Below are 14,725 nucleotides of genomic sequence, written 5' to 3'. Positions count from 1 at the left end.
TTTCTGCATGTGCATGGTAAGCAGTATATTCCCGACATTGCATGTGGGTCCCTTTTATCCTTTGCCGATCTAAGACATCCTTTGACCTTCCTTGTTGGTTTGAAAATTATCTTTATGCTGTGTTTCTGCAATATATGGTCCATTCTGTCCATCACTCTGGGAATGTATGGCAGAAAGGCCGTACCTGACATTTCTTTTTCTGATTTCTTACTTCACCAAGTGTTTGGCTCTGTTACACTTCTAATATAATTTGTGGAGGACCCATTGCTCCCCAGAACATTTACCAGGTGTTGCATTTCTTGTTTGAGGCTCACATATTCTTCCTGCACATGTTACGAGCATATGAATCATGCCTCTTTTCTGGATCAGGTGGTGGTTTGATAGTTTGTGCAGGTATCAGTCCATGTGTGTCAGTTTTCGCAGCAGTAGGTGCTCAATGCATAAACTTGTTGAGGCCAGGTCCATTTGGCAACGGGCAAGTAACAGCTCCATATCGTGCTCTGCAGCTCTGTCCGTCCAGTCAATAGTTGTAACCACTGAACAGCTGCGAGACAAGCAATCTGTTACCACATTGTTTGCCCCGATATGTGTTGAATGTCAATGGAAAATTGTGTGGTGAATTCTGCATGGAGCACCTGCTTCATTTGAAGATAAATGTCAGTGGCTTATTATTGTAAACACAGAAAAAAATCTGACCTTCCAACCATGGGCAAAAATGTTTCACTTTTAAATAAATATTAGGTTGGTGCATCCATACTCTGCAAACCATTGTGAAGTGGACGGCAGAGGGTGTGCCCCATTGTATTAGTTCTTAGGGTTTCTTCCTGTTCCATTTACTTATGGAGAAAGGGAAGAATGATTGTTTGAATGTCTGTGTGAGTGGAGTAATTATTCTAATCTTATCTCCATATTCCCCATGTGAGTGACATGTAGGAGCTTGTAGTATGTTCCTAGAGTCATCATTTAAAGGTGGTTCTTGAAACTTTATTAATAGACTTTTTGGGATAGTTCAAGTCTATTTTTAAGAGTCTTCCAGTTCAGTTCTTCAATATTTCCATGACCCTCTCCCATAGATCAAACAGACCTGTGACCATTTGTGCTGCCCTTCTCCACATAAATTCAATATCCCCAGTTAGTCCTATTTGGTATGGATCCCAAGCAAGCTCCTTTGTGAACTGATTGCACTTCTGCAGTATTCTAGCAATAAACCGAAGTCTGCCTGCTTTACCCACGACTGAGCCTGTGTGATCATCCCGTTTTATATTCCTACAAAATGTTACACCCAGATATCTGTATGAGTTGGATGATTCCAACAGCGACTCATTGATATTACAGTCATAAGATACTACTTTTTTTCCTTTTGCAAAGTGAGCAATTTTACATTTCTGAACATTTAAAGCAAGTTGCCAATCTTTGCACCACTTTGAAATCTTATCAAGATCTGACTGAATATTTATGCAGCTTCTTTCAAACAGCTTAAGCCTGACATTAGTATTAACATTGTCTGCAAGGTCATTCATAGACAACATGAACAGCAAGGATCCCAACTCACTTACCTGGGGCACACCTGAAGTTACTTCTACATCTGATGTTTCTTGCGTTTTTGTTTTGTATGTTGGTATTCCAGTTGCTAAGAGTTTGTTTATCAATTGTCTTTTTTTATTTGTAGTTCACTGTTGATGTCTGAGTTTACATATTGTCATTATGAGATGGTGAGTGGAGCTGTGGACGTTAGAAAATGGTGTGCCAAGTGACGAAATTGGACCATTCACGACCCAGTCTTGTGCTTGAGTTCAATAGAGAGGTGACAGCAGCGAAGGCAGCCAGAAACATTTGCATCATGTATGGAGATTCGCCACTGGACAGAGAAAAGCAAGAAAATGGTTTTCTCATTTTGAGGAGGATTGTTTTGACATTAGTGACTCTCCACATTCAGAAAGATCTTTGGGATCTGATGGAGATCGTTTAAATCCATTAAACCACAATGATCCATGTCAGTGTACTTGAGAGCTGGCAAATATGACAAAATGTGATCATTTTATCATCATGCAACACTTGATTCAATGGGGAATTTTAAAAAATCGGGTATATGCTCTAAGCCAAAATCATAAAAATCAATGGATGGCCATATGTGCATCTCTGCTCGTCATTAATTGGCTGGTGAACAACACACACAATTGCTATCCTGTATCATTACTGGTGATGAAACATGGTTATGCTACATATGGAAAAGAAAGGAGTGGTTGAGCCCAAACAAAGCAGTATGTCCCCATACAAAGACCTGCATGTGTGCACAAAAGATAATGTTGTGCATCTGGTGGAATAGTGATATTGTGGTGTACCACAAAGAAGTGCTTCCCTGTGATGTGACCATCACTGCTGACATTTATTGTCAACAACTTAGAAGTCTTGTAAATGCAGTCTAAGAACAATGACCAGGAAGAGTGTCTGAAGTGATGCTACTCCACGATATCACCAGCCTGCATTCTGCTAGACTGACAAAAAATATTAAACAAGAGTTGGGTTGGGAAGTCATTCCACACCCACCTTATTCACCTGATCTTGCACCCTCAAATTTTCACCTTTACTACTCTCTATCGAGCAACATTCAAGGAAATTCCTTTCTGTATGGAAATGAGCTCCAAACATGGCTTGACAAGTTCTTCACCTCAAAACCACATGATTTCTACAGTCACAGAATCAAAAAGTTACTCCTTCATTGGCAGAATGTTGTAAATAGTGAATGAGAATATATTATAGATGACTAATGTCTCTCTTATGTGTATCTGTTCCATTTATTAAACATGGAAAGAGACTATTTACTTATGAACCAACCCAATAGCCAGAAGCTCTCAATCAAAGGCTCTCCATGACTGTTATTGGACTGACAAGTTCATGGAGCTGAAAACCAATGGGTACCACCCTCCACATATTGACTGCTGTAAGGCCTCTCCTACTGCTGTTTGGCTAGCATCCACCAACAGAACAATGAGAGCTCTAGGAATTGGATGTGCCAATAATGAAGCCTTAGCCAGTGCACTTTTTAACTCCTTGCAAGCATTCATTACCACTGGAGTTCAAGAAATCTTCCTGCTGCATGAAATGTTTCTGCTTTCAGGAAGTTGTTGAAAAGGCTCTTGAAACTCAGTCAACATTGGGAGATATCTATGATAATTATTCAGATGCACAGATAATGGATAAGCACTTTGACAGTATCAGGAAGTGGCATCTGCATGTTGTTGGGGAGGGAAGAATGCCTGGCCTGTGTCCTATTACACCACGCAAGTGTAATATCCCCCACATTCTTGCTCCAAGACAATGTGAACATGTTCTATCCACAATCTCAGATCCTGATTTTGCATCCATAAGTTTGGCACAGCCTCTTTTTCTACTCTCAGCACCATTTTACAGTATGGGCCTTAAGTGCCTTACACTGATCCTTCAACTCCTACCCCTCTAAAGAACCACATGCAGAAGAACTCTATGGCTCCTCATGTAATGCTTTCATGTGTGCTCTGCATTAAGACAGACTTGGACCCGAGATGTGACATACCGACATGGAAGATGCAATTTAACTGTATTTGTTTGTGCAGTCCATAGCATGGGTGTCATGCATATTGCATCCCGACATATCACTGATGCCTTCACAGACCAAAATTACCATTCCACCCTTGTACAGAAACAGATCTCCCAACTCTTGTCTCTCCAACCAGCTTCTACCTCCCACATACCCAGTGTCCGGCCAAAAAGGAGCACTCCCCTCAAGATTCTGAATCACCCAGGACTGGAGCAACTGAATCACATTCTTATCAGGCTTTCCACTATGTCTTCTCATCTCCTGAAGTGTAGAATATCCTACCCACTATCCCTCACACATTTCCCACTGAGGTATTCTGCCACCTATCAAACCTACAAAGTATAATGGCATCCTTCCATCCTTGAGGGATGATGGTGTAAAATGCTTGGTTCAGAGTCTGCAGCGTCTGGTGTGGCTAAAAAGTCCCACTCGAGAGTGGCAGTCCCTACTGAAGTTTGGACATGTGAAATTTGTGGGACTTCGAACAGAAGCCGCTCTGTCTCTTCGCTTCATCCTCTTCGTGATTTGTTCCTGTGTGCGTTCATTCTCTGAGAGCTTGACGCCGTTGCGCACTGTTACTCGCCACTTGACACGGTCATCTGCAATGCTTTCCCAGCAACTTGGATTGATTCTAGTCTTGGTCAGGTCTCTCTTGCAGACAACCTTGAAATGGAGATGCGGTTGTCCCACTGGCCTCACACCGTCCTGAAGTTCTCCGTACAGCAGTTGTTTCGGTATCCATTCAGGATCCATGTGCCTGACATGTCCCAACCATCTTAGACGTCGATGACTCAGGAGTGCAAAGATGGTGGTTGTGCTTGCACGATGAAAGACTTCGGTGTTAGGTACTCTATCTCTCCAAGAGATCTGAAGGATCTTCCGGAGACAGCGGAGATGGAAGCTGTTGAGTAAAGATTCGTGCTTAGAAAGAGTTGTCCATGTTTCACAGCTATAGAGAAGGGTGCTTATAACACAAGCGTTGTAGACTTTTAATTTAGTTTTTGTGGTAAGCAGTCCGTTGTTCCATACACTGTTTTTCAATGACAGATGATGCCTTTGCGATTCTGTTAGTAATTTCAGTGTCTGTGGACAAGTTGCTACATATTGTGGATCCCAAGTAGGTAAAGTCATCAACTATCTGGAGAGGATTGCCATCAATGCTGATGGATGGAAGGTTGGTAGTGCTCTGCGCCATGATCTTAGCCTTTTGAAGGCTGATGAGTAGACGAAAATTTTTCACAGGCATGTGATAATTTGTTGATTATATACTGCAGCTCATCTTCTGTGATCACTACTAGAGCTGCATTGTCCGCATATAACAACTCACGGATAACAACTGTATTTACTTTGGTCTTGGCCTTGAGGCGAGCAATGTTGAAAAGATTTCCATCAGACCTCGTATGTAGATACACTCCCTCCTCACAGTCTTCAAAGGCAAATCTGAGCAGAAGGGAAAAGAGAATCCCAAACAATGTAGGAGCTAACACACTCCCCTGTTTCACACTGCTATTAACAGGGAATGCTTCTGATGTTTTACTGTTGAAGCAGATTGTTGCTTGTGTTTTCTCATGGAAAGAGACAATTATTTGTAGTAGTTTCGGTGGGCATCCAATCTTCTGCAACAGTTTGAAAAGCCCATTTCTGCTCACTAAATCAAACGCTTTAACAAGGTCAATGAAAGCAATATAAAGTGGCCTCTGCTGCTCACGACATTTCTCTTGTAGCTGTCTTAAGGAGAAGATCATATCTACAGTTGATTGGCCAGGTCTGAAGCCACACTGAAATTCTGGGTAGATTCTGGAAGCTAAGATTTGTAATTGCATTAGGATGACTCTTGCATAAGCTTTCCTGGCTACACTTAGTAATGAAATGCCTCGGTAATTGTTACAGTCACTTCTGTTCCCTTTCTGTTTATATAGAGTAACTATCCTCGAATTCCGCATACTCATCGGGACATAACCTTCTTCCCAGCTGGTTGTGATAAGTGAATATAAATGTTTGAGAAGAACAGACTTGTTAAACTTAATAACCTCTGCAGGGACTCCATCTTCACCTGGGGCCTTTCCGTTAGCAAGAGAATCTATTTCTCTACTGAGTTCTTCCATAGTAGGCATTGCATCTAGTTCTTCCATAAATGGCATTTGTTTGATGGTGTCACATGCAGCCTTGCTAACTTCATTCTCGGCTGCATACAACTCGAGGTAGTGTTCAAACCAGCATTCCATTTGTTTGCCTTCATCAGTAATGACTTCACCCATCTTGGACTTCAGAGAAGCTGTTTTTCTGACAGTTGGTCCAATTGCTTTCTTAATACCATCGTACATTGCCTTAGCATCCCAAGAATCGGCCGCTTTCTGTATACCTGTACATAAATTCAGCCAGCAGTTATTTGCGCATCTCCTACATGTTTGCTGTGCCCTGTTCTTTGCTTTTCGTAGGTCATCTCGAGTTCTTTCATTTGGGTTTTTTTTGTAAGCAAGCAGGGCTTTCCATTTAGTCTCAGTGACTGGTTCCATTTCTTCCAAATTTTGCTCGTACCAGTCCTTATTTCTTTTTCATTTCATTCCATAGGCCAATACTGTTGAGTTGTAGATTGCACCCGAGAATTTTGCCCATTTCTTATCAACATTCCTTTCTTCTTTCACGTTTCCTGGGAAAGCATTTTCAAAATTACTGGCAAAATCCTGCTTTCTTTGTGTGTCATGAGCATGATCTGGGTTGATACGGGGATGACATCTCGGTTTAGCGTGGTGATATATCTTAGGAGTGAGCTTCAATGTGCACGCCACCAGGGCGTGGTCAGTGTTGCAATCAGCACTCTGATAACTTCGTGTCAGTAGCACATTTTCGAGACCAGTACGCTTAGCTATGACTAAGTCAAGTTGATGCCAGTGATGAGAGTGCGAGTGTCTCCAGGACACCTTGTGCTGATCCTTAAGCTGGAAATATGTGTTTGTAATGCAGAGTCCATAAAAGCAACAAACTTCAAGCAGTCTCTGGCCATTTTCATCCATTTTTCCCACCCCATGATGTCCCAGGCAATACAGCCATATGTCATTAACTGATCCAACTCTAGCATTAAAGTCCCGTAGAATATACAGTGTCTTGGTGCTAGGTACCTTGGCTATTCTGTCGCTGAGTAAATCATAAAACAGATCCTTCTCTTCCATGCTGGATGATAAGGTGGGAGCGTACACAATTAGGATGTCAACAGTGCTGCTTGAGGAGCATATTTTTAAAGCAATAATTCGCTCTGTTCCACCGGATGGTGGCACAGTACAGTCCAGGAGGGTGTTTTTAACAGCAAATGCTATGCCATGAACTCTTGGCTCGTCTTGAGACTTCCCCTACCAGCAGAATGTGTAATTATCCTCCGTGATAGAGCCTGCGTCTGGAAGCCGCGTCTCCTGCAGTCCCGCGATGTCAACATTCAAACGATGGAGCTATCTGTCAATTACAGCAGTCTTACGGATGAAATCAACCTCTTGGGCATCATCAATGTACCTTGGACACATGGTCCTAACATTCCAGGTGGCAATACGAAATAGTGATTTCTTTATTTTATTTTTGTTTTTAGTCGAACCCACTTGTCGAAGATTACTTCTAAGCTCCACACACCCCGTGAAGCAGGCGGATAGTGGCGGGACAGCACCTTATTGGCTGGGGGGGGCTGCCCAGCTTGAGGCGGGCGGTAGCTGTCCAATGAGATGCAATGATCTCTCCCACCGTCGGAAGTGGCCCCTGGCACTCGAGTCTTACGCCAATCAGACAGAGCTTATAACCGGTAACTGCCTCTTCCCGTGTTACGCCGAAGTCCTTGGACGTCACTGAAGTGTCCTCTCCAGGATGCTACAAGCCTGAGCGATAAATATGAAGACACGTGAGTTGCCCACTCATCACGATCTCCCTCTCAACCTAAATGATAATATCCAGAGGAAAGGCAAGCCAATACGTCTGGTATCACTTCGGTTGCAGGAGCTGCCGAAAGGGGATGTAGTACGCCCTCCAACCACCTTTGGGGCCCCACTCCAGATTTTCTTTCAGGGTTTTCTCCCTTAGCCTTCATCCCTCCCGGGACCAACCACAAGGCAGTGGTGTGTTAAGGTAGTTAGAGAAAGAAAAGGAAAGGTAACTGAGGAGAGGGTAGGGAATGGGATATATAGGATATAAGATGGGTCGTTGTGATGCACAATTTGTCAAGGCTCCTCTGCTGAGACCTGCCGGGCTAGGTTGGACATGCCAGTAGCTACACTACCACCGATATAGCTCTCAGCTTCCTTGGAGCACACAAACTCTTCCACCCACATGGACAGTGCTACAATAAGGTGGTGCCTCATGGGAGAGAAACCTACAAAGTATCCTTATTACAATCCCTACTACACCCTTGCTCTCACCCCTGTTATTGGTGTAGATGCAAGATCAATCCCATACATCCTTCCACCACCACCTTCTTTAGTCCTGTCACAGATATCTCCTACCCCATGAAAGGCAGGGCTATCTGTGAAAGTTATCATGTGCTCTACAGATTAATTTGCTTTCTGCATGAGCAAGAGAACTAATAAGTTGTCTGCCTGCATGACTAGCCACTGACAGATTGTGGCCAAGAGACAACTGGATCAACCAGTTGCTGAGGTCACTGCCTGTTGCATGACTGCTTCACAGCTTGCACCATCTGGATACTTCTTACCAAAATCAGCTTTCTTGAATTTTACAGGTGGGAACACTTCCTGCAACATATCTTCCATTCGCGTAACACCCCTTCCCTCAGCCTTTGCTAGTCCCTGTCCTCCACCTACCTATCCCCGTCACTGCTCGCACTCCCACATTAAACAGCCTGCTATTCCACCAAAATCAGCTTTCTTGAATTTTACAGGTGGGAACACTTCCTGCAACGTATCTTCCATTCCCGTAACACCCCTTCCCTCTTTTTCCTCTTCTCCCCTTTGCTCCCTCACACTCCTCCAAACCTCCTGAGTGCAACTAGCAGCCCTGTCCTGTCGCCACTGTGCCCTTACAAACTCCCACAAGCACCACACCTTCCTCCACCCCCTAAGCTCCTATCCCTCTCCCTCTCTGCTCTTGTTTCCTTAACCACCCCCCCCCACCCCCCTTCTTCCACCAGATTGCTGCTCCCATCAGGTGCAGGTGCTGTCAGCAGTCTGGTCACAGAGGCCAGAGACAGTGGTTGTGTGTGTGAGTTGCGCTTTTTTGAAAGTGTGTGTGTTTTCTACTCCAGAGGAACGCCTTTTAGCCAAAAGATAGAATTTGTAATAGTCTTTTCGTTGTGTCCGTCTGGGACTCAACGTTTCATCTATATGGTGTGTAGCCATCTATCATTTTCATAATACTGTTAAATGCTTCAATCATGTAGGTTCTAGGTTCCTTTTTGCATGTGGAGCTGATATCTAAAAATCAATATTTTTCACCTTCAGTGACATTTCTTGCCCTGTAAAATCTTGGCATGCGAGTTAAGGTGTGGTTCCCTGGAGCCTATCACATTTACTTTAAAAATGGGTTACAAACAGTCTCAACTGAAAAAACTCTTATTTCGATGGTAGCTGGTTTTGGTCAATATTTGACCATCCTCAGACCTTCTAATCACAAGGAGCTGGTGTTGTGAATCCACGAATGTCCACTTTCACCTCCACCATTTACTGTCGTGGTATGTGGGTCTGTGGATGGTCAAACACTGACTGAACCAGTTACCATCGAAGTAAATGTTTTCCTGGTCAAGACTTGCTTGTAATCCATTTTTAAAGTATTTTTAGCCACAATGCTGTTTCTCCACAAGAAACATTTTAAAAAATTATCACATTTACGTTGATAATCTCCCAGACCAGTTGTGAGAAGTTACTGAAGAGTTTTGTGCAAGAAGGCTACATTTCAAGAATATTGATATATGGGAAAGTCTATTCTCCACACTTGCTTTGAGGAGCTTGATTTAATAATTCAGATATGCATAATGTGTGGTTCATGTTTGGAAGGTGCTTTGAAATATCTTGAAAATGTATCTTTAGAAGATTCAGCATCAACAGAATGCACCCTAAAATGCTGGAATTTGTCTTTGTTTCCTTATAACAACTGAAGGTTACACCTTGCTATTCTGGTATAGAAGTGCAGCATAACCATAACTGCCATTTCTTTAACATATCTCACTAACAACTGATACTTGGTCTATATGAGAGAGACGGGTAATGGAGAAAACATTTTTCAAGCATAAATGATCTTAAACATCTAGTTTAATGGCTTCTTCATAATGCAACAAATAGGACAGGAACGTAGACTGTTGAAAGTTGATGAGTGCTACTGGAAGCACAGGGTATGAACTCTGAGGGATACTACATTATATGGTCTGCTAACACTTAATAAGTTATTTATTGCACATAATTATTCATTATTCCTTTTCTGGATTGGTACGGTTAAACCTACTCAGGGCAAGCGCCAGTAATTTTGACACTCATTGCAAAGATTTCAAATTCAGCCCCCTCCCCTTTTTCTTCCATTTTCAGTTTTTTTTTGCAATGTCATTCACCCTTGACATTTTACCTACACATACCATATTTACTCATACATCTTTCTGATGGAAATATGTCTTTAAGACCAGAGCCAGGTATGGGGCACCAGTCAGTGAAACGTTTATAACATAATACATTTTGAATTGGCCCTCCAAAATTAATTACTTAAACCAAAAGTATATTACATCACTCTCACAAGTAGGTAAGTAAAATCTGCTAACTTTCCCTTGTTCACTCAGGGGAGGAAGACCAGCAACAACCCGTACAGCCAAGTACTGCTTTGTCGGGAGTTTTGTAGGACCTTTTGCTGTAAAAAATGGAAAATCATAGAACAGAGTGATTTGATTTACATACAAATGCTTTATTTGTTGAAAAAACAAGTGTACAAATCATCAGTTTCTCTTTAGTTTGTACTTAGTACTTAAAGGAAAAATGGCTACAATCAGCTATTGAGAAGGTGTGCTTTCCGTTGGTTCAGCTCCAAAATAATGTTTCATAGGTTTTTTCCATGTGGTCTTATAGTTAATTATAACAAGAAAGAAGACGGAAGGAGGAAGTCTCTCTCTCTCTCTCTCTGTCTGCCTGTCTGTCTGTGTGTGTGTGTGTGTGTAAATGTTGCTATGTAGGAACTGTTAGGCCATCATATCCTGACATTTACCTTTATTTCTTTATAATAAAGTCTTTTGCTCCTGTAGAGGCTTTCATACTGACATAGGTACTTTCAAGTATTGTGTAGGCACATGCCAGAAATTAAGTTGGCAACACTGTCATTAGTAACTTTTGTTTTTGAAAGATGCACCCCGGATGACCCATTCCAGTGCTTCATTTGTCATCTGTTTCACATTACCATGGATTTCCAGTAAGGCACTAATTTTCATGAATGATTTGTATTTCTAGCTTATTCTCACAATTCTTCATTTATGAAAAACTTTATTGTCTTGTTTAATTCATCCTTTTGGAACCATATTAAAACTTAGGATTTTGAGCACCTAAGAAATTGCCACACTGGTCCCCCCCCCCCCCCCTCTTTTTTAAAAATTACACAACCTTTATTAACAATTAGCTCTACTCTAATGTTTTAGTTACCTGTTCACCTGAAGATGTGGCTTTTAGTGCCACAAAACCGATAGTGATTTGGAAATAAAGGACTAAATACAGCTGACTTGTTTTATTGATCCTCAAGATGGACCTTTTATAAAATGGCTCTGAGCACTATGGGACTTAACTGCAGTGGTCACGAGTCCCCTAGAACTTAGAACCACTTAAACCTAACCAACCTAAGGACATCACACACATCCATGCCCGAGGCAGGATTCGAACCTGCGACCGTAGCGGTCGCGCGGTTCCAGACTGTAGCGCCTAGAACGGTTCGGCCACTCTGGCCGGCGACCTTTTATAAAATATCGATAGTTAAGACTTTATATTTGCAGTGAAAACTCTAATTTTGCTTGAAATATGTAATTACAAACAAGAAGAGGTGTATTTTTAATGAAAATGCTGATTAGATATGAATTAATTAGCATATATTTGATGGATTTTACATTTAAAAAGGTGCAAGTATTCCAAATTGGATGAAAAGAAAAGACTGCTTCAACTATACTTTCCATACTTGGTTTGTCCTTATCTTTTGTAAATATAGTTCCTCCATAAAGTTCAAAGCTGATTATTTTTTTTTAAATTGTGAAAAGCATTAAAAAAACTTGTATTTTGCCACTTTGTAAGGGTGTTCCACATGTGTGTTTCCGCCATTTGCACACTATGTATTAACAGTGTGCCAATCAGAGCACAGCAGTACAGAGATTGTGACTGTAAACGATTTTTGAAATAAAAATTGCATAGCTAAAATATGATTAAGAAAAATGTTGATCACTGTTAATACATTAAATATCTTAAAGTTTTATGAACAGTAACACAGTGATAAGACATGTCATACACAAGTAGGAGCTGCTTCCAAGAGAGTGACAACACCAGTGTAGGTGTGCTAGGGCCATTGACCAATCACAGCATTTGTGTTTGTTTACATCAGGTTTATTCTTATGATGAACAAAGTATAGTGCTGTAACTTTGAAATGTAGCCATCTTTTGTTCTGGTCAATAATTTCCTACATCCTGAAACACCAGTAGGACACATTCTGTATATAAATGAGTCATAGGGTTTATATTTAAATACATAGTACAAAAAATTCAAAACTTTATTTATATGTTACAATCTTGTTATTAACAAATATACATATCACTCATCTCAAAAACTGATTTCAAAGTAATCACCAAATAATTTGTTTCAAAACTATATAAACAAAAAAAATATTGTTCAAAAAACACAAAGGAACATCACAATCTTCCTACATAACAAGTGTGTTAAAGCAGCTTTGTTACATATCACAATTAGCTTTGAGTAGTTTACATATTTTATTTCAACAGCAAATTGCATCATTACTGTCCAGGCAATGCAGATATGTGACTGGTAAATGACATCACACAAACGTTACAGTTTAGAATAAGAACACACACAGTATTGCCAGTGGACACAATTTGCATTCTTGTAAACAGAACTATCCAAGAACTATCCAGCACTTACTCACTCATAATTATGATGTCTACATAAGAAGAACCAAGTATATTGCTCTGTGTTAAGTTAAATATTATGTTAAGTAACTATCTGGCTCCGCCTTCTCCCCCCCCCCCCCCCCTCTCTCTCTCTCTCTCTCTCTCACACACACACACACACACACACACACACACTGAAATTTGGTTTTATTGCACTCTTAATTGTAGACCTCAAGAATATAGTGATAAATACCATAATATTATGAATCATCTTCCATGGAATTAATGGTTTTAAAATGAATCACAGTAAATTAAATTGTTGTTATCCCATATTTTTAATGGGTGTTATTTGTAAATCCACAGATTGTATTTTCAACAACATCAAAGCATACTTATCCACTGATTACACAGAAGAATGTTAATAATTCAGAATGTCTCAAAGCACTGAGCAAAATATAATTTAGTTATGTACTCAGTCCACTGTATGTCTCTTTTACAAACAGTTTCAGTCTCTCTATGTGTCAGCAGCTTGTATGAAGTTTTACCCATCATACGAGCCTAGACAAAACAATCAGTGCTGTGTAGCCAAGCCCACAGGCAAGCAAACAGCGAACATCAGCAGCACAAGTAGATGACTTGGCAACGGCACAGGTGCTGCTGACCCGGCACTACCGTCACTCCCTCCACTACGACCACTCGATTTACTCGAACAAACTGAGTCGCAGTCTTCATCCTCACAGATATCACACAGTGTTGCTACTCTTGGTTCATAAAATACTCTAGCACGTCTAGCTGTAACAGTGAAAGAATACACATATACCACAATCATGGAAATTCTAGTTTGGAAGTAACAATATTCGTTCTCTCTCTCTCTCTCTCTCTCTCTCTCACACACACACACACACACACACACACACACACACACACACACACACACACAAAATGTGAACTCAGAAAATTGCACAAGCCTTCTTTTTAAGGCCTTCAATTGTGCAGATCATTGAAATCTACTACAGAAGCTAAAACACTACGGATGGCGTCATATCTTAACAATAAAAACAATTGGTATCAGAGGATTAAATACAGTTTCCTGTAAGGTCCAGTAGTGGGTTTATTCTCATTTTCGTTCTGAACCTCCATAAATGGTTAACTAAAGACATGGCAGGCCTCTTCAAAAGCTCAACATTTGCTGATGATACAAATGTGCTAATAAAGGTTCCACACACAGCCAGGAGGAGAATAAAAATGGCTTACAACTGGTACATGGCGAACAGCTTAACCTTTAATCTTACGAGGACTCACATTATACAACCCCCCCCCACCAAAAAAAAAAGAAGAAGAAGAAAGTACCATACGTAGGAGGCACTGAGCAGTGGAAATGCACACTGAAAGCAGACTTCTGGATAAGCTATCTCGGACCCAATCCTTTGTCAGATGCACGCACTGTGCTCCCCCCCCCCCCCCTCCTTCTCCCACATGAGGCCATGTCACTTGCAAGCCCTGATTATGGCCTCAGTGTCCACAGGTGACTGTGTGTGTGTGTGTGTGTGTGTGTGTGTGTGTGTGTGTGTGTATTATTAAATATGTGTTACAAGATCATTCATGGAAGTATATGTGGCGACCATATGAAAAAAATCTTTGGCAAACTTACAAACAAATTTTTGTGTGTAAACAGCGGGCGAGTAAACAGATATTTTACTTAGGAAAGTGCCTGGCTCCTTCCTCCCTTGCCCCTCCCCCCCTTTTCCCCTCCACAACTCTTGAGTACCTTCAGTACATTCTTATCAAAATTTAATCTTCAGATTACACCTCAAATTATCTTAACTTTTGGTGCAAATTATTTAAAAATAAAGAAGCTGGTATTGCAAGTTATTATACTTTCACGTGGTAGTCTATAGTGTGTTGTTATTATTATTATTATTATTATATTATTATTACTGATGTTCCATAGCTCTGAAACTTTGTGAATTTGCTCTTGTTATGCTGTTCCTTTTTCTCCCTCTTCTTCTCCCCAAAATTAAAAATTGCAAATTATTTCTTACTAAACCAACTACTGACTTGTCATTCTCACATCAACCATCTAAAC

General features: G+C 41.0%; 1 protein-coding gene across 4 annotated transcripts in view; it reads right to left on the bottom strand.

The window, feature by feature from the left end:
- Window positions 1–12,266: 12,266 nt before the first annotated feature.
- Window positions 12,267–14,725, bottom strand: part of LOC126235881 (CD109 antigen-like) — a 565,987-nt gene continuing 563,528 nt past the window's right edge. For all 4 annotated transcript variants that reach the window (XM_049944806.1, XM_049944808.1, XM_049944805.1 and 1 more), the window contains exon 29: window positions 12,267–13,431. In XM_049944806.1, the coding sequence (XP_049800763.1) occupies window positions 13,211–13,431 (221 nt within the window). In that variant the 3' untranslated portion in view covers window positions 12,267–13,210. The remainder of the gene's footprint in view (window positions 13,432–14,725) is intronic.

The sequence above is a fragment of the Schistocerca nitens genome, chromosome 2, assembly GCF_023898315.1.
Source record: "Schistocerca nitens isolate TAMUIC-IGC-003100 chromosome 2, iqSchNite1.1, whole genome shotgun sequence".
NCBI lineage: Eukaryota > Metazoa > Arthropoda > Insecta > Orthoptera > Acrididae > Schistocerca > Schistocerca nitens.
The sequence above is the reverse complement of the archived record's forward strand: the minus strand, read 5'-3'. Positions and strand labels throughout refer to the sequence as shown.